Consider the following 24,072-nt stretch of genomic DNA (forward strand, 5'->3'; position numbering starts at 1 on the left):
CGAACAAGCCATGTCATCCACCAGACGCATCTGGTGTGCATCCCATTTAATTTACCCTGCCGCTCACACTTTATTAAAGTTGTGTTGAGAAATATGTCTGAAGAGACAAAGACTGTTGTGCAATGAGCAGCCCTATTTATATCTGAAAAAATATATTCCATAGCACCAGGATCCTGAAACCTAATAATTACTTACATTTTTTTATGAATTAATGACATTTCACAGGACAATAACTCTAAAATATGTTTATGCTTTTGCAATATGCATGCCACTGGCCTAACAAAAATACAAACTATTTGACCTATGCTTGCTACCTAACATCCCTTTGAATTACTTTTATTTTTGATGAGATTTGATTTAGCCCACCTCTCGCTGTTCCCGCTGGTCTCTTTTTACATTTAAATTTTTGTTCATGTGAAATGTCATGGGTCATTTTTCCATCCCGGTCTCCTCACTCATTTCAGTTGATTTCCTTGATAATATGTCTTTAATATGTCTTTAAATAAAAAATGGCTATTAAAAAAATTTAAACGTACCCCAGACAATCTTTTCAAGTCACATCAACCTAACAATCCAAACTCTGACATTGAATGGACTTGGGTACGTACTAAAAGTTCCACCTTTATATACTTGACACTTATAAATGCCCATAATAAAGATGGAGAGTCAGAAGTACATCAATGTCAGGAACATTTTGGCATATTGCATAAAAACTTCTGGATGAAAGCACCAAGATGCGAATATAATCTCCAAAATAGATATAAAAATGCATTTGCTCACATGAGGCGGATAATTGTTTTTCCCCAATAAGAACAAATAAACTATAGATGAAAACACATTCATCGAATAAACTCATATTGAATATATTAGGAATACAAGACTTGCATCAAAAATAGTCATGTGACCGAAAAACTGAATAACCAGCAGACTAATCATCACAACCGAAATGTTGCTCTGGTCATCCTGAAATAAAGGTGTCTAGAAAATCCAAAGCCTGCATAGAGTTTGCAGAACAAATATTTTGAATACAAACTTGAAAAGTGCCAAAGAGCAGATTTATTAACACTTTTTGAAATGGAGGAACACACACACATAGTTCTATTAATAAAAACTATTTTATAAATTATTCATGAGCCACAGTGGATACAATTTCTCCAGAAGTTGGCAATAGGCTTTATTCACATGTTTTTTCAACATTATGTTTTTTCACTTAAAATACATTCGCAACACCTTACTACAGACAGCAGTAGCCTACTACTATTCTGCCAATCAATGAGGCTATAAGCATGGACACTGAAAGTATTAATCAGTCTTAAATACAGAACTGCTAAAGATTCTACTAATGAGCTCAGTCAAGTGCAGGAAAATGGTTCTCATGGCTTTGTGTCATCAGCGCTGTTGACAGTTCACTCTGGCGAGTTGATTTATAGCAGAGTGGAGCGCAGAGGCCTGCTATGAATAGTTACAGCATAGTGGTTTTGAATTCGTTCCTTTCATCAAGTCAGAGGTAAAGTGCCCCCAAATGTGTGATCAAAAGCAGAGCCAGACATTTGGAAATTAACCTACATACTGCAGATGTATGATGTTTATGGTAAGTCCATGCATCTCTCTATATCTGTCCCTCTCTGTCATAAACACACAAACTGAGAAACACTCTAAGCCTGAATACAAGCAGCTGTCATCTTGGGTCATCCGATTAGAGAGGGAGAGAGAGAGAGAGGTTTCAGCCATCAACTACCACCCACATACAGGTCCCACACCTTTGACCCAGATTGGCCTTCAATCACATAAACACAAAGCCGGTCAGAAAAGTGATCCTATCATTGCTCAAAGGAATGCAGCCAGGATCAGAACAGGTCCAGGGTAGAGATGCTCAAATACGCAATTTTAAAAACTAGCTGACTAATCTGTCTTAAAGTGACAGTTCCCCCAAAACGTTCTAGGTTACTATTGTAATGATGGAGGGAACAAGATGTTGTGTCGAATTAAGTGACACTAGGGGTCTTTCTTGAAGGCCTCGGTAACCTCTGAACTTGAGAAAAGGCCAGTGAGAAATTGGCAGACAGAATTTGCATGTCCATCCCCCAGACATACGGGTATAAAAGGAGGGAATCGTGCATCTGTCCATTCAGGTTTTGCACTGAGGAGCCAAGAATGAGGTTCGGCCATTACAGTGGCTCGGTACAGCGTTGTGGCCGGGGGGACACAACATCTCATTCCCTCCATCAGGGACCGGGGTTTACAATAGTAACCTAGACGTTCCCCGACTGTCACTCACTAGACGTTGTGTCGAATGAAGCGACAATAGGGATCCCTATTCAATAACGGCATGTGCTGAACCATGTATGTGAACTGGTGCGGGCAGGCAGTTGCGTGCCAAAGCATCCGAATGAGTCAGACTGCACGTACCCTTCCCCAAAGCCCCATAAAAACGTCATAAACTTTTTAGGGTCCCGACATTCCCAAAGGGGGGGGGGGGGGGGGTGCGGACAAGCAGGCAGCCGCGCCTTGTCTCTCTCTATGTTTCTCGCAAAGAATTAAAGTGCTGGGGCCATTTAACGCTATAACACGCATCGGGGAAGGCGTTCTTTTCCAACTTAACTGTGGCAAATATGTCACATGGGTTTTCAGGCCACATGTGGAAGTGGCGCAGTGGTAGATCCTACCTAGCGAGGGAGGAGTTGCTACAAACACAGCGACCGGGGGGCAGAGGGAACTGCCCAAGGGAGACGCGGGTCCGCCGGCAAGGGGACTGTACAGCCGAAAATACAAACAGGGGGATTAATCCGTGATGGCCAAACCCTGTGGAGCACCTATTCAAGTACAGAGTAGTTAATACCTGTAGTGGGTCAGGAATTCCTCTGCTGAATACGCAGACCAGAGGGCTAGGGAGGAAAGACATCCAGGGAGCGCAAGCCTAGTGGACTCTCCTAGGTGAAAGAGCACACGTGATCACCTCAGTGGAGCGGAAGGGCACTATGTGCAAGCGGAAACATCCGGTTAGCCATTCTGCATTACCGAGTTCTACGTGCTCGGACCTGAAAAAAATATGGAACGGGACCGACTCAACTCTGAGATTATAGAATCTCGTAAAGGTATTGGGTGTTACCTAACCTGCCACTCAGCAGAAGTCTGCTAGGGAGGTGCCGTTGGCCAGTGCACACGAGAACGCCACACTGCACGTAGAGTGTGCTCGAACCCGCAAAGGGTCGGACACGGCCTGGGTCTGATAGGCCAGCCATGGCGTTGACGACCCAGTGGGCAACCTCTGTTGGATACAGCGCCCCTTCCGCTGTCTGGCACAGCAAACAAAAAGCTGCTCAGAACATCTAAAGGAACGCAAAGCACGCACTGGACACAGCAACGATAAGGTTGGGTCTGCCTCCTCCTGGGGCAGCTTCGCTTGCAGGCTCACTAAGGAACCTGATGATCAGGTCGTGCTTCCCTAAGGACTTGCCGTCCACTGCATTGTGGTGAGCGGACATAGTGGCTACATAGACCTTCAAGGTGGAGGGGGACAGCCTCTCCTGCAGACATGAGAGCACTGACCCGACTGCGCATCTCTGCGGGTCTTCAGATCGGGAAGAACACCAATTCGCAAACAAGCGCCACTTTGGGGCGTAAAGCTGCCTAGTAGAGGGGGGGGATGGAGTGATCCTGCTGCCAACTCCATAACGGCTATCTCTCTCCTTGGTTTAATTGTCTCAGGAATGCTTGGGAGACTTCTGGGTCCCTACACAACGTCGAGTGAGCGACAGATGGGGAATGAATATTCTGTCATTGTTTACTCACCTTCATTATGTCCCAAAGCTATATGAATTTGTTTCTTTTGTAGCGCACAAAATGAAATGTAAAGGAGAATTTTAGCCTCAGTTGCCATCAGAATGGGTTTTATCGGTTTACAAAATATTTACTGTAGTTACTGTAATCTAATCACTTTTTAATCAAAAACAGTGTAACACATTACATTTTAAGTTCTTGCAATCAGATTACTGCTACTGACTTTATATTAAGTTAATTACTTTTAAGTGAATTAACTGGTTTACACATGTTTCTAAAAAAATATTACTTATGTAGAAACATAAATGAAAGTGCTGAAGCGTCATTATAGGGGAAAAACATGTGTGACTTGCTTGAAACAATAAATAACAAAGGAGGAACTATAGACTTTTTTTTTTAGTTGAGCAGTTTTTCTGTGCAGTGTTTCCCCTATATGCATTTTAAAGAGGGCTGAATTAATATGCACTGCTGAATTATGAGTGACACAGTTGGGATTTCACATGGCTAATTTAATATTCTTGACATAACGCTTGCCAGCCCCAGTCAGCTGTGCGCTTTCTACACAGCAAAAGGGACCCCACCACACACACACACACAGAAATGCACACACTTACAGTGACATCACCACATAACAACATGTTTCAAACTTGCTTCATTTCAAGTGGCCTGCAAGCTCATTTCTGAAATGTAGGATGGCAGGGGATCACAACATTTCACTGAACAATCAGTCAGCGCTTTCCTTGTGAATATTAATGAGCCTTCCACTGCCATCTGTATGTTTTGGAGCACATTTTGCTCATCAAAAGTGGAATGAATCAGCGCTATGCAGATCATACACTGCTAAGTCATGGATAAAGCAGCATGAGGGCAGAGCAGGTGCGCTAATTCATGGACTGGTCTCAACCGCAGAGACTATTTTAAATGTGCCTGTGAACCAGTGACATGCACAGCAGGGATTGTGAAACATGCCATAGTTCTTATATAGAAACGTCTTGGTTACTGTCGTAACCTCCATTCCCTGATGGAGGGAACAAGATGTTGTGTTGATGTGGTGACATTAGAGGTCGCTCTTGGGAGCCCCAAACACCTGGGTTGCCATTTTTAGAAAATGCCAAAGAGAATTGACGAGTGGAATTTGCATGAAACTCCTCCGACATACGGGTGTAAAAGGAGCTGGCTGAAACCTCATTCAGGTTTTGTGCTGAGGAGCCGAGACAGGGTCCCAGACATTCCAGTGGGTAGTACAGCGTTGTGGCAAGAGGGACACAACATCTCGTTTCCTCCATCAGGGAACGGAGGTTACGACAGTAACCGAGACATTCCCCTTCTTTCACTCAAAAGCTTTCTCCCTTCTCTCCGCGCCAGTGCAGTCCATGCCCCTGGGCACTTCGACAGTCTTTTAAAAGAGCAAACAACTCCTCTAAAAGAGCAATATTTTCTCAAAAAGTGTTACGCATTGGCGTTGAACGTCCTTCTCAAAACGCATCTTTATCAAGATGCCCTTTCACCTTCGTGTTTTTCCTGGATGCGGCAGATATCTCTACGCTTCTGAGGGACATTGGCGCTGCCTTGTGTGTCTGGGTCGCGATCACACTGGGGCAGCGTTTGTAGATGGTTCATGTACTCATTGCGAGAACCTGACCATGGCATCGTTGTGGTCGCGGCTTTCCTTTCTCAAAGCCCTCCTGCAAGTCCACCAGGCCAAGGCACTAAAAGATCTGCACATTGGTAGTCCTGAACCTGATGTGCTGCAGGAACTGCGCTCAGCTACCGACCTCGCCTCCAGGCCACATAGGTCACAGCGCAGGCACTCAGACAAGCGATGGCAACCCTTGTGGTCCAGTCATCTGTGGCTGAACTTGGTTGAGATGCGGGAAACTGATAAAGCCAGCTTTCTCAATGCCCCCATATCCCAGCTCGGCCTATTCGGTGACACCGTTGAAGACTTCGCCCAGCAGTGCTCAGTGGTGAAAAAGCAGATGGAGGCCATCCAACACATCCTACCTCGGCGTCGGTCTACATCCAGCCGAGCCCTGTCTGCTCACCGAGCACATCCCCCTGTGGCAGCAAGAAACCAGCAGGTAGCTCCGTCTCAACCAGGCCCCAGCTCTCACCCCCAGCGTAGAGCTACTCGCAGGATAGGATGCCCCCATCTCACAAACCTCCTCCAGGACCCGGAAGGCTCTCAAGCGTTCCTGAGAAGGACTGGCCAGGGGACAAGATGTTCGCTCAGGAGCTGGTAGCTAGACCACTCCTTCCCTCGGTGGAGGGCCGGGAGGAGAATCCTTGGTTTAAACTTTTTAATTTGCCGCACCCCCTTAGGGCTGCGGTTCCCACTTTTTCAATAAAAGAGCGATTTCCTCATCCCATGGGTTACCTAGCCGGTGCCCGCAAACACCGTTCTCACGGCGCCCCAGCAACAGAACCTAACAGGCAAAGAGGCACCCTGGATGTAGAAACTTCACTTTCACATCTGTACAGCATTCACAACCCAGGCCAGCCGGTTCTGACGAGTCCAGAGGACGCCTCACTAGGACCTCCTCCTCAGTCGCTAACCCGCCCCCTGACGGGTACGCGAAGCAAGGTAATTGCCTTGAGCTCTCTCTCAGCACACATGCCTCAGGACGCAACCTTGCCTCCCGACGCAACACTACCTGCTCCCCACCACTGTGAAGCCCCACCGGGTATGTCAAAATCGATCGTCCCCTTAGTGCTCCTCGCGCAGAGCTTGGACGCGTGGCTTACGCATTCCTAACCCATCATGCTGGCTGGCCAGGACCCTCCGACTCAGCTATGTGATTCAGTTCACCAGGCGTCTCAGTGCATGGCAAAAAGGCCAGCACCATGCACGTGGAAATCGCTACCCTTTTGCAAAAGGATTCGATAGAGCCTGTCCCTCTAGCCGAGATGGAGAAGGGTTTCTACAGTAAGCTTCATCGTACCCAAAAAAGGAGGTGGGTTGAGGACAATCTTGGACCTGCGAGTTCTCAACCAGGCTCTTTACAAACTCCCGTTCAAGTTGCTCACGCAAAAACACATTCTAACGTGCATCCGGCATCAAGATTGGTTAGCAGCGGTAGACCTGAAGGACACTTACTTCCACATCTTGATTCTGCCCCGACACTGACCCTTTCTATGGTTCGCGTTCGAGGGCTGAGAATACCAGTACAAGGTCCTCCCCTTCGGCCTGTCACTGTCTACTCACGTCTTCACGAATGAACCACCACATCCTTACATGGTTCTACACCAGTACTGTAGAGAGCATCCTGACTGGCTGCATCACCACCTGACACGGCAATAGCCCCACGCACAACCGCAAAGCCCTGCTTTCCCTGCAGGACATATATAACAGGCGGTGTGAAAAAAAGCTTGGAGGATCATCAGTTACTCCAGCCACCCGAGTTAAGGGCTGCTCTCACTGCTACCATCAGGCAGGCGGTATCGCAGCATCAGGACCCGCACCAGCCGACTACATGAAACTTTCACCTACTGTTGCACTTGTGTACACGGTAGTGTGACAATAAAGTGATTTGATTTGATTTTGATCTTTTACTTGTTTCAAGAGTACTGCATCTACAGCCAACATTTGGGAAGCTATCTTTTTGACAAACTTTGCAAGTTGATTTGTAATGATAATCTTTTATCATTTTATATTGCTGCACCGCTCAACATTGTATACATATAACCACGGCATACATGTTCATACAGCGCTGATGTTGTGAAGTGGTGAACGCAGAAAGATTTTAAAATACAGCTGTTTTAAATTTAGTAAATTGCGCAAGGCTATATTACAATTTAAATGTTATTTATACCTTACTAATGTCTCAGAGGTCAAAGTCTGCAGGTTTCACATTGTTTGTTTTTTGTTTTGTTTTGTTTTTCCATGTCCATATTTTACATCCATTCCTGATCTAAACAGGAGAGAAAAAAAAACTAGTCTAGACTGAAACTTTTCTGATGTTTGGTCTATCTGCAGGGGCTTATGATTACACTTGCAAATTGTTTGATATACAATGAGTACTTTCTAGATAAACTTCAAGATAATTTCTAGGATATCTGGGATATTTTATATATTTTAAATAAATTTGATTTTAAGTTATTTTACAATTACACTATGTTGACAACATCCTGTCTGGACTTTGTCTTTTTTTCTTGCACACCTATGTATTCTATAGTGAATAGTACTTCAATTTCCAACCAGGTTGGCCTTGCAATCTAATTACATGTTATTTGAAGTATGTTGAATGTACTTTTTAGTTGAGTAAATTTTTTTGTTTGTTTTTTGTTTTTTTGCCATAAAAATCTAGATAAACTCACTAGTCGACTAGTGGGTTATTGGACAAGTCAACCATTTTGATCCATGGAGATTTTATCCTCAGAGTGAGGACAGAATAGCAGCAAAATATTCAATGAACTGTAATGTGGGAAAACAACATCTGCAGAGCATAGTGGCTCTCTTATCAAGCAGTTTTTTTCCATGAGGGCATAAATCATAGATAAACTGGCTATGGAACATTGATTTTAAAGAAGACAAACAACACAAAGTATGTTATCAAGACATACAGTAAATCAATGCAATGTTTGGAAGTAAACATCCAGAGCTGTTGATCTGTAACACTTCTCAGAAGGGTTTGTTGCAAGAGGCACTTTTGCTAAGCTACTGCCCTCTTCCACAGCTCTCTCAAATTTTGAAAGAAATGCTTCAAATGAAAGGGAAAACAATACAAATGGAAACAAGGCCAGGTGTCTGAGCAGATCTGGTTCATGACATCTATCTCAACAGACTCTCAGACCTTGCCAACAGTTTCAGCAGCCTTTATTTTTGGACAGAATAACCCCTGTTAAAATAGCTTTGGAGTTTCCAAATATTTCCGCAACCCATCAGGTATGCAGGATCAGTTTAAAGAGAGATAACTCCCCTTCTTTCTTGGGGCAATTTTTGTCCCTGGTACTCTTAAATGGCACTTTTGCGAAGAGTACAAATTAAAAGTTCTGACAGTTCTGTGCTTAATGGCTTTTGCAGGCTGATGGTTAGCCATATTTTCCCCTGCAGTTTGGAGAGGGAAAACAGTTCGAGCCACGTGTGCTTGGCTGCAGTGCAGCTCACCACTAAGTTTATACTCCTTGCAACAGACAGACACTTGTCTTAAACACTGACTACAGGTTCCTGCAGACAATGGCAGCTAGTCACCTAGTCTCACATAGCCAGACTTTTGACTATTGGCATAAAGTCTGGTCCACATTGGCCCTATTTCCAGCCAAGAACCGCCCATTTAGAAAAAAAAAAGTTTAACTGACTTGGTGGTCTCAAGGCATTGGTAAAGATGATCAACTTCAATTAACTTTTTTATGTGAACATTTAGGGGCATGATGCTTAGTACAGTAAATCTGAAATTGGATATAGCTAACCAAGAGCAAAGTGTAATATAAAGAATATAAATATGCTCAACGATATTTTGTTTATTTGCTAAGGATTTTTTTAACGAAGACTAATGCCGAGTTTACACTACACGTTTTTAAGCCAGATTTTCACTCGCCGACAGTTTTGTGGAGATCGCCGACAAAATCGCAGGCAAATCAGAGCTCGCTCCCATGAGTGACGATCGCAATGTATGAATTATCAAAGACGTGATTTGAGAGAAGCACCGACGCATCGCCGATGTCAGCGAGATATCTAGCATGTTAAATATCTTGACCTGTCTGCGATTCCAAATCGTGCAATGTGAAATGTGTTTTCACCAAATACAATTGCAGCGTTGACCTACAGCCAATGAGAGAGCAAGAAATGGGGCATGGGAAGTTTCAGTGGGAGGAGCCCTGATGTGCCTACAACAGAACATCATCTAGCATGGCTGCGGTATCAAGAAAGTCTCATTGGAGCAAAGAAATGGAGGAAAAATTTGTGGAACATTGGCAGGAGCACCAGTGCCTATTTGATGTTTCATCTGAACTGTAGCACAACCAGGTGGAGAAAGAGAAGTGTTGGAGAGAAATTGCTAATTCTTTTGGACAGTCAGGTAAGCAAATAGGTAGATTTGTTTGTAGCAGGTACTTTTTCATATTGTAACCAATAAAATATATGATGCCTTTAGGCAATTAAAAACATACACATGTTCTGAAAGGCATAACATATGATCATGCATTTGTATCTCGTATCACTTCTCACACGTACTCTAGTCTAGGCAGAGTCATCGGGGATTCATCAATAGTGAAATGTTTTGCAATTTTTTTCATCCCTATCGCAGATTCATCGTGTAATTTGAAAATGCTACGACTCCCGTGACAAGACAGACAGATGTGTAATATGAATGGTACCATGATCCGACATCTTTGAAAGTCGTGTAGTGTGTAGGAGGCATAAAAGTAGCAAACTCAGCGACTAGATCTTCTTCAGAAGCGATCATTGTAGCAGCTTGGGAACTAGCAAACACAACTTTGCACAACTCATACAAATCTGTAGGCCGAACCCTCAACTCATGAAAATTGCACGAATCCAGCATATATTTGGATTTTACCATTTTAAAAATCCATTAAAAATCTCTTTCTGTGTTTATTTGAAAAATGCATCAGGCATTTGTCTGATGCATGCTGTCTGAGGCAGAGACTATGAATCACAAAGTTAAAATTAGTCCCTAAAGTAAGCTACACAAATATTACAATTTCAGGGAGGCTGAATGATTTTTACATGCTTGATAGGTTAAGAAGTTGTATTCTGTTACTCTTAATCCTCTGTGATACAGACATAGCCACTGCCATCCTGCTACTACACAATGACACAGATATTAATCTGGGATAAGGCTTATGGAGGTAACGAAGCCTCATTCTGTCAACAGGGCTTAGTGACATGAGATAAACAATGAGATTGCTTGGGTATATACAGTAACTACACAAGCTAAAGTAAGTTCACACACCTATAATATATGGTTCTATTTCATTTATTTAGGTTTATATTTCCTTAAAAAAACACATATTTAGTACAACAGTTACTACAGTTATTGCTGTACAACTGAAAAACCATAATAAATTATAGTTAGAAGTTTTAATGTAGTAATAACTTAAATATTTTGGCAGAAAATATGGCTACCATGGTAAATTTGTGTTAGGGTTAAAAAAGTGATCACATTGGTTATAAATTAGAATGATCTGTATAGCCAAAATAAAATTAGATTGCTCTAAACCACAAAATATTTAACACAAGGTGAGATGTGTTTCTCAAAACCACTTCTCTGGTATTAATATAAAATTGCTGAATGAGCTGTTTTGTATTAATTGAATCACGCACAGAACATTTTTAAACAGGATCATAAACATTAACGTGGGAGGGACAACTAGAAACAGGAAAAATGTATCACACTGTAAAAATCTTGCAAGTGCCTCTTATAATTCACACATCCATCAGTTCAACAAGCTACACATGAGACGATAATTTTAACCCTAGAGCAATATGATACAACCAGAAACTTCTCACTAATCCAGAAATGCTTGAAGAGAATATGTTTTCTTCCAATGTATTTTTTATTTGAGATAAAACAGCATATTGTTACTCACCTATGCATGCATGAACTCTGACAGACAGCTGTGTTCTCAGGACAATACTGTGCTTCTTTCCCCTCCTGAGGAACAAACACAAAAATAAGTGATCATCATTGAGAAACTCTTATGAAAAAGTTAAACTAGCAGGACTTTGTTGAAAGTAATGTCCATATCATGAAACAAAACAGTTATTCTTTACTAATATTCATACTTCGACCACAGTTCACCCATGGCATTCTTTGCATTAACTTTGAGTACAGTGTAAATACCATGGTACACGAATATGATAATCTTTCAGGACCATTTATATATCAAAGTAATATTATATAATCATCTGATAGTGTATAAAATGGACAAATTAGAAATAATATTTTTAAAACTTAAATAAAGAAAAGAGAATTAGCGATGGGGGAGGGATTCCAAAAGTCAATGAAGTGAAGTAAGCTACACTTAACATGATCACAAACACTTGCATCTCCTTAAATTACATTTAGAACTCCATATATGTACAGTATGGGGCAGAATTTTGCCACAGCATAAAACAACCAGGCTTTATTTATATACTGCATTTAGAGGCATTCATGAAAGAAAACCTTCTGCAGCAACTCTGTTTACATCTTGTGTTACATCTGTTCTTATATGTAGGTCAGGTGAGTTAAGCTGTATGGTCTTGAGGGACCAGAGTCATGTGTGGCCTTGAGTTGCAAAAGACAGTACAGACCCAGCCAACTTCCTGTGACTTACTGCTAGTTTCCAGAACATTCAAGGGGAGGGAGACTGAAGGGCAAATTCACACAATATTTCAGTGCACAAACTGTGAATAGTTTACACAAAAATGAATATTCTGGTGGTAATTTACTCACCCTCAAGTTGTTTCAAACATGTATGACTTTATTTCTTATAAGAAACACAAAAGAATGACAAATATTAATTAATATCTTGGCCCCTCTTTTCAATATAATGGCAGTTGATAGTGATTCTCTAGTGACATTAAAACTTAGAAAATGATTATAAAAGTAGACCATGTGGCTTGTGTGTCTAATTTCAATGGATAATTCATTCAAAAATTACAATTCTCTCATCATTTACTCAATTTCATGCCATCTCAGATGTGTATGACTTTCTTTCCTCTGCTGAACACTAACAGATATTTTTAAAAGAATTCTCTCTACTTGTCCCCCCAGCTCTAGAGAGGCGGGGAAAAGCCTTCCGGCAGGCGGGCCCGGAAGGGCTGCACCCCGGAAAGGAGATGGGGGTGTATGTCACGCTGAGGGTTAACCGGCCTGAGGCAAAGGAGGGAGGAGTGTGGCTTTCCCCACTTGCTTCACGAGAAGTGAATATGCTCACTGAGGAAAGTAGCATGTACAGGTCCTTTTATGCCCTCAGGTAAGGACAGGGCCTTACGGCAACATTGGGCACATGCTCCTGTCTGTCAAGATTGGATTGGAATCAACTGGATGCTTCTGCAGAGGTCAGGTGCGTAAGCCCTTCCAATTGGTGGATCTCTCCTCTCGATGTTTCAGAGTTACAGAATTGGTAACCTATCGTTTCTATTAATTGGTAACAGCTCGCGCTGTTTGCTCTTTGCCTTATCGCGTGTGAAATGCCACATTAACAGTACAGTACACAACATTTTCATATTCTCCTACTGCATTGTTCTTAACTACTGAATCAAGTTTGTTGTCTTAACACTAAGTCAGTATACCTCACACTCCTAGATGCCATGACAGTCCTGCTGATGTCTTAATGGAGCAACACGTCTTTTGTGACATGAGTGATCTGTTTATGCGATCGGCCAAATTACCGTTCACCGTTCAAAACCTAGGACGTAAATATCGGCCGATACAGATCTGTGGCCAATCGATCGGAGCATCCCTGAGTGATTTGCGTAATTTCTTTAATAAATTGACTGCTAAAACGACATAGAAAGCATAAATGACCCCATCAGTGGGCACAACCAAAGTCTTTCTAGCAAGTCAGTCCACTGTCGACCATCTTTGGAATGCTCTCGGAAAGTTATTTACATAAATGCCAGTGCAGCTCCTATCAACTTGATGGAAAAATACCAAAATCTCAAATATGGTTGGTCAAGATTAAGATCAAAGAACAACAAAATCTTACAATACTGGTATCATAAATTGTGATTCTTCACCTTGTATTACACTAAAAAAACTACATTTTCCCAGCTTGTATAGCTAATGCAAATGCACGTTCTACCTTTGATTGACAGGTGATATCTGTATCTAAAAGTCAATTGGCTTTTTTAACTGTAAGGCGGGACTTCCTTTCTACATCTGTTGACCGTTGGGCACTCAGAGCTGCTTGGCTGAGTGTTCAAGTTTCTCCCATTCATATTAAAAGAAGTGGTCCATCTCTGCTAAATAATCTCCGGCACAACTGATTCTTAATGAATTTCCTCTCTGACTCAGAACAGGCTGAGAGGGCAGAGGTGATCCCTGTTTGCAGGTAAGGGGCCAGTGTGGGGAGGGGATGGCATCTGTAATTCCCTGGCACCAAGAGCAGAGGTGGTGGTGTGGATGACATGTAGGTCACATCATTCACATAAAGAGTGATGGACAAGTGTGGGCACAGACACAACCTCCCCCTTTCATAGATTATTAGGCCTGATGAACAGAGGAACTGTCTGTCTCGTGAATAACTTTCAGTAACATGCAAGATGGAATAAAATGCAGCTGCACTGGAGATGGAAACAGATGAAGATTAATACTATTAATAGTTCACCCAAAACTCCTTCCTAAGAAGAAAATTCCTTCACTAAAAAAAGTGAGGGGGGTTGGGAAACCAGACTGAACTGTAATTCATTATACACTCAGATCAAATGGGTTAGGTTGGATATTAATGACATCAAACCTCAAAAACTTCACTGGACAAATGTCATGACATCAAATATGCTTCATATATTTGATTTGAGACTGAATAATGACTTAAATTTCAGTCTGTTTCTCACACAAAGCTATCATATGGTTTCAAAAGACATGGAATATAGTGCACAAATCATATTGACTAATTTTGTGGTTCTTTATGGTGCTTTTTTTTTTAATTATTATTATTGTTTGTTTTAGAGCTAGACAGCCAGTGGTCACCATTGTCATTGTATTGGAAAAAAAGCTGAGGGAACATTCTTAAAAATTCTCCTTTTCCATTACATGTAGAAAATAACATCATTTAGACTTAGAACAACATGAGGGTGAGTAAATAATGACAGAATTTTCATGTTTGGGTAAACTATCGAAGGTAAAATTCTTTCGAACAACCACAATCCTGATCCGCACTCACTCTCATCCACGTGGGTTGAGGCCTCCATTTACCAGAAATTAGATAAAAACATTGAGTGCACAAGAAGCAACACAGTAAACAAACGCAGACAAAACAGAAACTCATTCAGATGAGAGAAGAGATAAAGAGAGATAGAAGTGTTTGCTAGATTCATCTCCACAAACCTATAATGTATGATACTGCAGGCACGCTTCCCAAAAGTGGGATGGGGCCCAGCCAAACGGTGAGACCCGTAAACAAATGCTGCATTGTGTGAGTTACACAATGAAAGTTTGATGGTCTGGTTGGCAACATGCCACAGATGGGGGCATTTACATGAGCAACTACCTACTAGCAGTGTCATTAAAATGCTTTGCAATACACTTAAAAACAATGTCCTGCTATATATCAGAATCATATTGTTCAGGGAAATATATAACAGAAAGACATTTTTTATGTTTCAGCCCGTTTTGAAGAAAAGCCACTTCTGAAACTCACAAATATGTCTTGGGCAAATGGGCAAAAAGACTTATAGGTTGGATGTAGGTTTCACTAACAGACACACAAACTTTCACAGATAACACATATATAGTAAATAATAATGCATATTAAATAATAATAATATTTTAGACAGTACTGTGCAAAAGCACAAGATATGTTTCACAAAAAACATTTGCATTAAGATGGTTATTTGAGCTCTTCTGCTATAGTTTGTCAATGGGAAAAATCAGCAGCGATGCTGTTGTGCGTGCGTCCACAAGCCCAAAATGGCGGACTCGTATTAACGTGTTGTAGGGATGTGCCCGAAGCCGAACACCTTATTTGGAAAGGCATAAATAATGACTTCAAAAGGAATAACGGATTCATCTGAATAATATAACAAATATTTGTTTGACTGATTATCCAAAAAGCACAAGGATAAAGCGACATTTTAAATAAACATATCCAAAATTAAGATGAATTTATTAATCTGTGCAGCCAATATTTCTAAAGTGTAAACTTTATGAATTAAAATATGCACGTTGTGATTTCAGATCGAATGGGCGTGGTCTTGACCCTGTTTGAGGTCTCTGTTAAATGTGCACATCTGGAGCTTATCAAGTGTAACATTAACTAAGATACAACATCATATACATTTTCCAGTTCTTGAAATGTCTGTTAATGTAACATGTATTACATGTATTATACCCTAAACCTGAGCGATGTTAAATTCCAGACCTGAAGTGATTTAATGTCAGAGTTTGTCTATCGGTCTCTTAAATTTGACATTTATATCCACATGAGCGATTAAGGTAATTATCTGGTTAAAAACGTATTAAAAAAAAACTTTTTTCATACAATTTTAAATGCTCCACAGAGTATTCATTTATTAGGAGTATTCCTCCTTATGTAAAACGAAGAATCTAAAACATGCTCCGTCTTTATTCTTCTTCTTCTTTTAACTGTGCTAAATCTGAGAATGTTAAGTGTTCTTGAACTCAAGAAAGGCGTTATTACATTATTATTATTATTATTATTATTAATATTATTATTATTGATGTTGCTGTTATAATTATCTGACTAAATAATGGTGTCCTATCTTAAAATGTCCCGATAGACTTTCACCTGTTTGTAAGCTATATTGATTTTATTTTAATAACTTTAAATGTTTGAATTTGTATTTCCCCTTCTGTCACTCACTCGACGTTGTGTCGAAGGAAGTGACACAAGGGGTCTTCCTGGGATGCCAAACATACCTCTGAACCTGAGAAAAGGCCAATGTCAAGTTGGCAGACAGAATTTGCATGCCCCGCCCCGGACATACGGGTATAAAGGGAAGCAGTGCAGCGAGTGCCAGTCAGGATTTTTCTTTGGAGCCGAACAGCTGTGCAACAGCAAGCTGAGATCACCACTGTTCCTCTAACCTCTACTGGCGATAAGCACTGCTGTTGGATCTACGGCGCGTTTCCAGCTGGCATTTTCTCTCACTGCACACTGTGCAGTCCACACCCCTGGGCGCTTCGATAGCGCTTTCATTGCCTAAAAGAGTGTTTCTCCTCCTAAAAAGAGTTTATTTCCTCTAAAAGAGTTTGAGTTCCCACTCATAAAAGAGCCCACGGGTACACGGAGGTCCCCCAGGTGGACAGAGCGGTTGCGATCCACTTGTGTCCAGAGAACCGCCCGGTACTCCCCTCCACAGCCTGTAGAATGACGTCATAAATGACCTCAAAAGTCTACAGCGCCACCGGACAGGCCGCCTCCGCCCTGAATGCCATGGCTCTCCTGCAAGTTCAACAAGCCAAGGCAATCAACGAAGTGTAGTTCCGACACCGACGTGCTGCAGGAACTGCACTCTGCCACCGACCTCACTCTCAGAGCCACGAAGGTCACAACGGAGGCACTCGGGTGGGCGATGGCCACCCTCGTGGTCCAGGAGTGTCTCCTCTGGCTGAACATGGTCGAGATGCCTGACGTTGACAAGGCACGCTTTCTCAACGCATCCGTCTCCCAGCTTGGCCTCTTCGGCGACACCGTCGACGACTTCGCCCAGCAGTTTTCGGTGGTGAAGAAGCAGAGATGGCACATATTGCCGTGGTACCGCCAAACCAGTGCACCCCGCCTACTAGCCAGGATCGTCGGGCCCAGCTCTCAGCCACAGCCGCCGTTTGTCCCCCATCTCCAGGACCCCTTCCAGGACCAGGAAAGCTCCAAAGCGCTCCTGAAATGGTACCAAGACCACTCCATCCCCCGGTGGAGAGCCGGGAGGAAAATCCTTGTTTCATTTGCCGCACCGCCTTCGGGCTGTGGCACCTACATTCTCAATAAAGAGCGATATCCTCACTCCCTGGGTCATCCAGCCGGTGCGTACCATTCTCACAGCACCCCGGCCACAAAACTCTACAGTCCCGGCTCCCCGGATGCAGTTCCCTTGCCTCCGGCCCCGGCAGGCCAGTGCTGACAAGTTCCGAAGATGCCTCTCTAGGATCTCTTTCTCAGTCTCCAACCCGCCCCCTGCCAGGTGCGCAGAGCAAGGCAAGTGCTTTGAGTCTTTTCTCAGCACCCAAGCCTCGGGACGATCTTCTGCCTCGTGACACGCAAATACCTGCTCCCACCGCCGCGAAACCCCGCCCGGTACATCAAAAGCGATCGTCCCATTAGTGCCCCTTGCGCGGAGTTTGGATGCGTGGCTTTCACTTCCCAATCCGTCACCCTGGTTGGCCAGGACCATCCGTTTCTACCACTAAACCGGGGCAAGAACATCTTGATCAGTTCAGACAGCACTGCGATGGTAGCGTACATAAATCACCAAGGTGGTGTGCGCTCTCGTCATATGTCACAACTCGCCCGCCATCTCCTCCTTTGGAGTCAGCCGGGACTCAGGTCACTGCGGGCCACTCACATCCCTGGCTACCGAAACACTATGGTGGACGCACTGTCGCGGCAGGTTTCGCCCAGCGGAGAGTGGAGGCTACACCCCCAGGTGGTCCAGCTGATTTGGGACCAATTCAGAAAGGAACAGATAGATCTCATTGCCTCCCAAGACAACTCCCACTGCCCGCTCTGGTACTCCCTGACAGGAGCTCCTCTTGGGACAGACACGCTGGCACACAGCTGGCCAAGGGGGCTGCGCAAGTACACATTTCCCCCAGTGAGACTTCTTGCACTGGTGCAGTGCAAGATCAGGGAGGACGAGGAACAGGTCATCCTGGTGGCCCCTTACTGGCCCACCCAGACCTGGTTCTCGGATCTTAAGCTCCTCGCGACAGCACTTACTTGGAAAATTCCCCTGAGGAAGGACCTTCCTTCTCAGGGATGGGGCACCCGCTGGCACCTGCACCCAGACCTCTGGAACCTCCACGTCTGGCAGATGGCAAGTCCCTAGGTAAGCAAGACTTGATTATCAGGTTCCTGAAAGGTACCCGGAGACTGAACCCTCCCCAGCCTAGCCTGTTCTACTGGGATCTCTCTGTGGCCTTCAGAGACCCCCCCTTCGAGTCGCTTGATTCAGTTGAGCTCAAGACCCTCTCCCTGAAGATGGCCCTCCTGATCGCGTTAGCCTCCATCAAGAGGGTTGGGGACCTGCAGGCATTCTCTGTCAGTGACACCTGCATGGAGTTCGGTCCGGCACATTCTCACATTATCCCAAGGCCATGACCGGGTTCCTACGTGCCCAAGGTTCCTACGACCTCCTTCAGGGACCAGGTCGTGAGCCTGCAAGCAAACTGTCCCGGGAAGAGGCAGACCCAGCCTTCTCGTTGCTGTGTCCAGTACGTGCTTTGCGTACCAATTTGGACCGCACTAGGTGTTCTGAGTAGCTCTTTGTCTGCTTCGGCGGACGGCGGAAAGGGAACTCCGTCTCCAAACAGAGGTTAGCCCACTGAGTGGTTGATGCTATTTCCTTAGCTTATCACACCCAGGCCGTGCCCGCTCCCTTGTGGGTTTGAGCACACTCTACGAGAAGTGTGGCATCCTCGTGGGCACTGGCCCATGGCACCTCCTTAGCAGACATCTGCAGAGCAGCGGGCTGGGCAACAACCAATACCTTTGCCAGATTTTACAATCTCAGTGTTGAATCGGTCTCGTCCAGTGTTTTGTCACGTCCGAGCCGGTAGAACTCGGTAACGCGGCACAACCGACCGGGTGTTCCGCTTGCACACAGCGCCCTTCACCAAGTTGATCCAGTGCGCCTTCAGTCCCAGGTTAGCCACCAAGCGTCGCTCCCTGGATGTTCTCTTCCCTAGCCTTCTGGCCGGCAAATTCAGCGGAGCAATTCGTGGCCATACCCACTACGAGTCACAGGTGCTCTGTACTGGGGTCGGGCTCCTCGGGCTTAGTTCCCTTTTCAAGCAAACTCCCTATGATGTATTTTCTGCAGTACGGTCCCCTTGTCGGTGCACCCACGTTTCCCTTGTGCAGCCCCGCTGCCCTTGTCGCCGTGCTTGTAGAGTCCCCCCTCATTAGGCTGGACCTACCACCGTGCCAGTTCCCATGTACGGCTTCACAACCCTCGTGGTGTATTTGCCACATGTTACCTCCCCCTAAACTGGGCAGAATGTGGCCTCCGCAGGGTCTTTTCCCCCTGAAAGAATAGGACTGGGAAAGACCGCCTTCCCCGACACATTTCATAGCATTAAGAGCCGCTTCACGTCCTATCTCACATAGACCGAAGGCGGTCGCATAGTGAGAGAAAAGGCGCGGCTGCCAGGCTTGCTCCCATGCTAGTCATGTAGCGCCTGTTCCACCCCCCCCCCCGCAGGGGTGCGGGGAACCTAAGGTCTGTATGTGACACCTCTTTGGAGGCAATGGGGAGGGCTACGTGCAGCCGACACAGTTGCCTCTAGCACGCAATAGCCTGCTTAGACCTGTCTCGGCAGTTCACGTAACACAGTCAGTGTGTGGCGTTTTTATATGGGACCCCTTGTGTCACTTCATTCAACACAACATCGAGTGAGTGACAGAAGGGGAACGTCTCGTTCCTGCCCTCGGGGAACGGAGGTTACAACAGTAACCATGACGTTATTATTCACTGCAAAATTTGTGCTTGACATTTTACAATTTGTTTGACACCTCTTGACTCCAGAATAATGTTGTTACACATGCACAGACAAACTGAAATATTCCACAGTTACTGGGGCCTATAAACTTTAGCTTCATCTGGTAAAATGTTTTTTATAATAAAATAATATTCTTTAAATAATAACTGTATAATAATAATAATAATAATTCTTATTATTATTATCAGGCTATTATTATGAAAAAGCATATACAAGGCATATTTTATTAATGGAACCTATAAATGTAAGAGTAACACTTAATAAATGGGCGTTTCGTTTAGTTTTGCCGCACTTCCAGTTTACAAACACAGTAACAGAGACAAATACAGATAATTTTGTCATATGAACAGATACAAATATATAGATAATGGCTTCGCTACACTCAAAAAATTTTTTTTGCCTATTTAAGATGTATCCATTTCAATTGAATAACACATTTCCATCTAATTGAATTAAATAGTCGTGAAGAAAATGTAATTAATAAAACTTGCATTTTGTAAGATTTGTACATTTTATTTTGTTAAAGATTAGGCAATTCAATTAGATGGAATACATCTTGAAAATAGGCTAAAATAGTTTTTTTGAGTGTACACACCCCTAGCGTGTTAGTCAAAGAACAGATTAAAACAGGTATGTCAAACTCATTACTAATCATGGTAGTGAGTAGTCATGCATGGTTTTACCTCTATTTACCATGAACTATTACAAATATCATTGTAAAAAATATGGAACTATGGTGCATTTTCATATTTATGGACCAAGCTATCAGTTTTTCATCTATATAAAACCCTTACTCTTGTAATGCCATTACAATTGTAGGAAAATATATGTTATTTTGTTTGCCTTCAGAAATTCCAAGACATGAATGTAGTTTAATTATTAGTAACCTGATGAAAGGAATCTGTAAAGAAGGCCCAAATAGAATATTTCAATTCAGCCATATAAAAATTAGGTGTTCATTTTTTCCACAGATGTTACTGTTGTTAATATCATAATTTTCATCTCCATCAAAACTCAAAATTATTGCTGTACTGTCAAATGTGCATTTCAATGCAAATAACATGTACTATTATTTGCGTGGGTGCTACCAAAGCAGGTGCCACATTTTCAAAGGGCCCTTTGAGGGCACAAATAAAACCTGATGTGGCCCAGGCTGAAATCTGTGGTTTCTAAATAAAGAACTATGGCATTTTTGTAATGGAAAAACAGCAGTCTAAATACATTTAGAAAGCTTTTCTGTGAGGGTTAGGTTTAGGGGTAGGGTTAGTGTTAAGGGATATAATCTATAGTTTGTACAGTATAAAAACTATTATATCTAAGGAAAGCCCCCATAAAACACTGAAACCCAATGTGTGTGTGTGTGTGTGTGTGTGTGTGTGTGTGTGTGTGTGTGTGTGTGTGTGTGTGTGCGCGTGTTTTTGTGATTTACGAGGACAATTTTGTAAGTTACAAATTAGTAATTACAAGGGTATTATGCTATAAATGTGATTTCTGAGGACATTTCTAGTGTCCCCATAATTCAAATCACTTAAAAATCATACTAAACAATGTTTTATTGAAAATGTAAAAATGCAGAAAGTTTTCTGTGATGATTAGGTTTAGGGGTTGTGTTAGGTTTAGAGGATAGAATCTATAGTTTGTACAGTATAAAAGTCATTATGTCTATGGAAAGTCCTCATAATGATAGGTAGACCAACATGTGTGTGTGTGTGTGTGTGTGTGTGTGTGTGTGTGTGTGTGTGTGTGTGTGTGTGTGTGTGTGTGTGTGTGTGTGTGTGTGTGTGTGTGTGTGTGTGTGTGTGTGTGTGTGTGTGTGTGTGTGTGTGTGTGTGTGTGTGTGTGTGTGTGTGTGTGTGTGGCGGTTAGAGCGCTGCGCTACAAACCTGGCGACCTGAGTTCGATTCCCGCTCATGGCCAACACCAGTGACGATTATCTGAACCGGTCCCGGGCCTCCCCTAGGTCGACTCAGCCTAAAATGAGTACCTGGTGCGGTGTGTAAAACATCGTCACTGGGGAGACAAAGGCGGTGGTCGGGTGTGGAGCTGGCCACCCACCCCCTCGTGTACCGTTCCGGCCTTTGTGTGTGTGTGGTGGGGTCCCTTTTGCAGTCTAGAGAGTGCACAGCTGACTGGGGCTGGCAAGTGTTATGTTGCGTCAATTAACCATGTGAAATCCCAACAGCGGCGCTCATGTTCAACAGTGGCACAGTGCAACTACAAAATGAATATAGGGGAAACACTGCAATTATAGATTTCCAAACATTAATTTTGCAAATAACTTGTAAAGAAGTAGAACAAGGAGTCCTGCAACAGATGGTATGGCCCCCACGGAACCCAGATCTCAACATAATTTAGTCAGTATGGGATTACATTAAGAGAGAAAAAGCAATTGAGATACCAATTATATAGAACTGAAGCAAGTTCTCCAAGATGCCTGGAACAACCCACCTGCCAACAACCTTTCAAAAATTATTTTTGAAAACATCTTAACTATACAAAATGTTTTCTGCCCAATAAATTTTTCACAGTATACACTTGCCATTAGCAGTTTCAAAAGGTTCAGGAAAAGTTCAGTTTGGATCATGCATTAAGGATGGGCGATACCTCATATTTTATTTTCGATCTGATACCAAGTACTATCAAGACCAATACTGTTTATACATAGTATTTTAAGGGGAGCAGTTTGTCCGACCACCCGGAACGTATGGTTCCCTCACCTTCAAAAATCCTAATTTAACCCTTTCTTCTATCCCTAACAGCTTTATTTTCATTCACATCCAATTACATAGGGCATCTACCGTAATTAAAGTCTCCAACAGAGAAAGCAAGGGAGGGTTAGAGGCAGGGCACAGCACTGGCAAATTAATGAACAAACCTAACCTCTTTAGGTTAATCATCACATTGCTAAACAGATAAATCACAGCATCATAACAAATGCATCTCTGCAGGGAGAGCAGAGGCTAAAGGCAGACTCACTCCCCTGAGAGTTGCTAGTACAGTACTCTTTATTTACTCCCAAAAGCCCCATAAACCCTCACTGGCCTGATTCGGGCCCCATGCAGTCTCTCCTGGGTCTGCAGAGTACTACCAGACAAACTCTCTCCAACTCAATACATTTATTTGACGTTTCACTACCAGCCTTTTCATGGAATATCACACTATGAAGTCCCATAAAGGCACAAGGGGAGTGAAAAATCAAGAGCTAGAGGGTGAGAATTAAAGAGACAAGACCCATTGCTGACAGTTAGTTTATACTTGCTGCCCTGCATACTTGGACTATTTCCCTATAGTGCTATTAATGGCAAATTACAGGGCCTCCTGGAGCAGAAATGACTCCGCAAATATGCTAGAAAAGAGGGAATCTGAGCACAGAAACATGTTAGACTGAACGGTGATGAGTTATGCACCATGGAGCAGTATCTGCATTATAAGCATTCACTGGTTACTTCTCAGAACACAAATGATATTCTTATGTGCGGTGTTGGGGAGTAACGGAATACATGTAACGGGATTACTTATTTAAAATACAAAATAGAAGTAACTGTATTCCACTACAGTTACAGTTTAAAGCATTGTAATTAGAATACAGTTACATTCAAAAAGTATTTTGTTTACTGAAGAGATTACTTTGCATTTTATTGTAATTTGTTTCATTTAATATTTAGTCATTTCAGATGGAAATATTTATACGTATAAATGATGCGATCCAAAGTGCATTTGAACAGCGGTGAAATACTTTCTTATGATGTGTTACATTCATACCAGCAGACAGAGAAGTACGTTTGAAGTTTGGAGCAGAAGTAGAAATAAACCTTGTGTAAATTGTCATCTTTACGCTAAGCTAAAATGCTATTTCTAGCCATTTTACATGCACATTACCAGGCACAATCATATTTTTTATCAAGAAAATTCACATTGGATCATAATTTCTTTTTTCTAGTAAGACCTT

The 24,072-nt window shown here is 43.0% G+C and overlaps 1 protein-coding gene across 2 annotated transcripts in view; it reads right to left on the minus strand.

Moving 5' to 3' along the window:
- fhod3b (formin homology 2 domain containing 3b) overlaps positions 1–24,072 on the minus strand; it is a 280,074-nt gene that overhangs the window by 223,951 nt on the left and 32,051 nt on the right. For both annotated transcript variants that reach the window (XM_052144662.1, XM_052144663.1), the window contains exon 3: positions 11,329–11,393. In XM_052144662.1, the coding sequence (XP_052000622.1) occupies positions 11,329–11,393 (65 nt within the window). The remainder of the gene's footprint in view (positions 1–11,328; positions 11,394–24,072) is intronic.

This window comes from Xyrauchen texanus, chromosome 15 (genome assembly GCF_025860055.1).
Source record: "Xyrauchen texanus isolate HMW12.3.18 chromosome 15, RBS_HiC_50CHRs, whole genome shotgun sequence".
Classification (NCBI taxonomy): Eukaryota; Metazoa; Chordata; class Actinopteri; order Cypriniformes; family Catostomidae; genus Xyrauchen; species Xyrauchen texanus.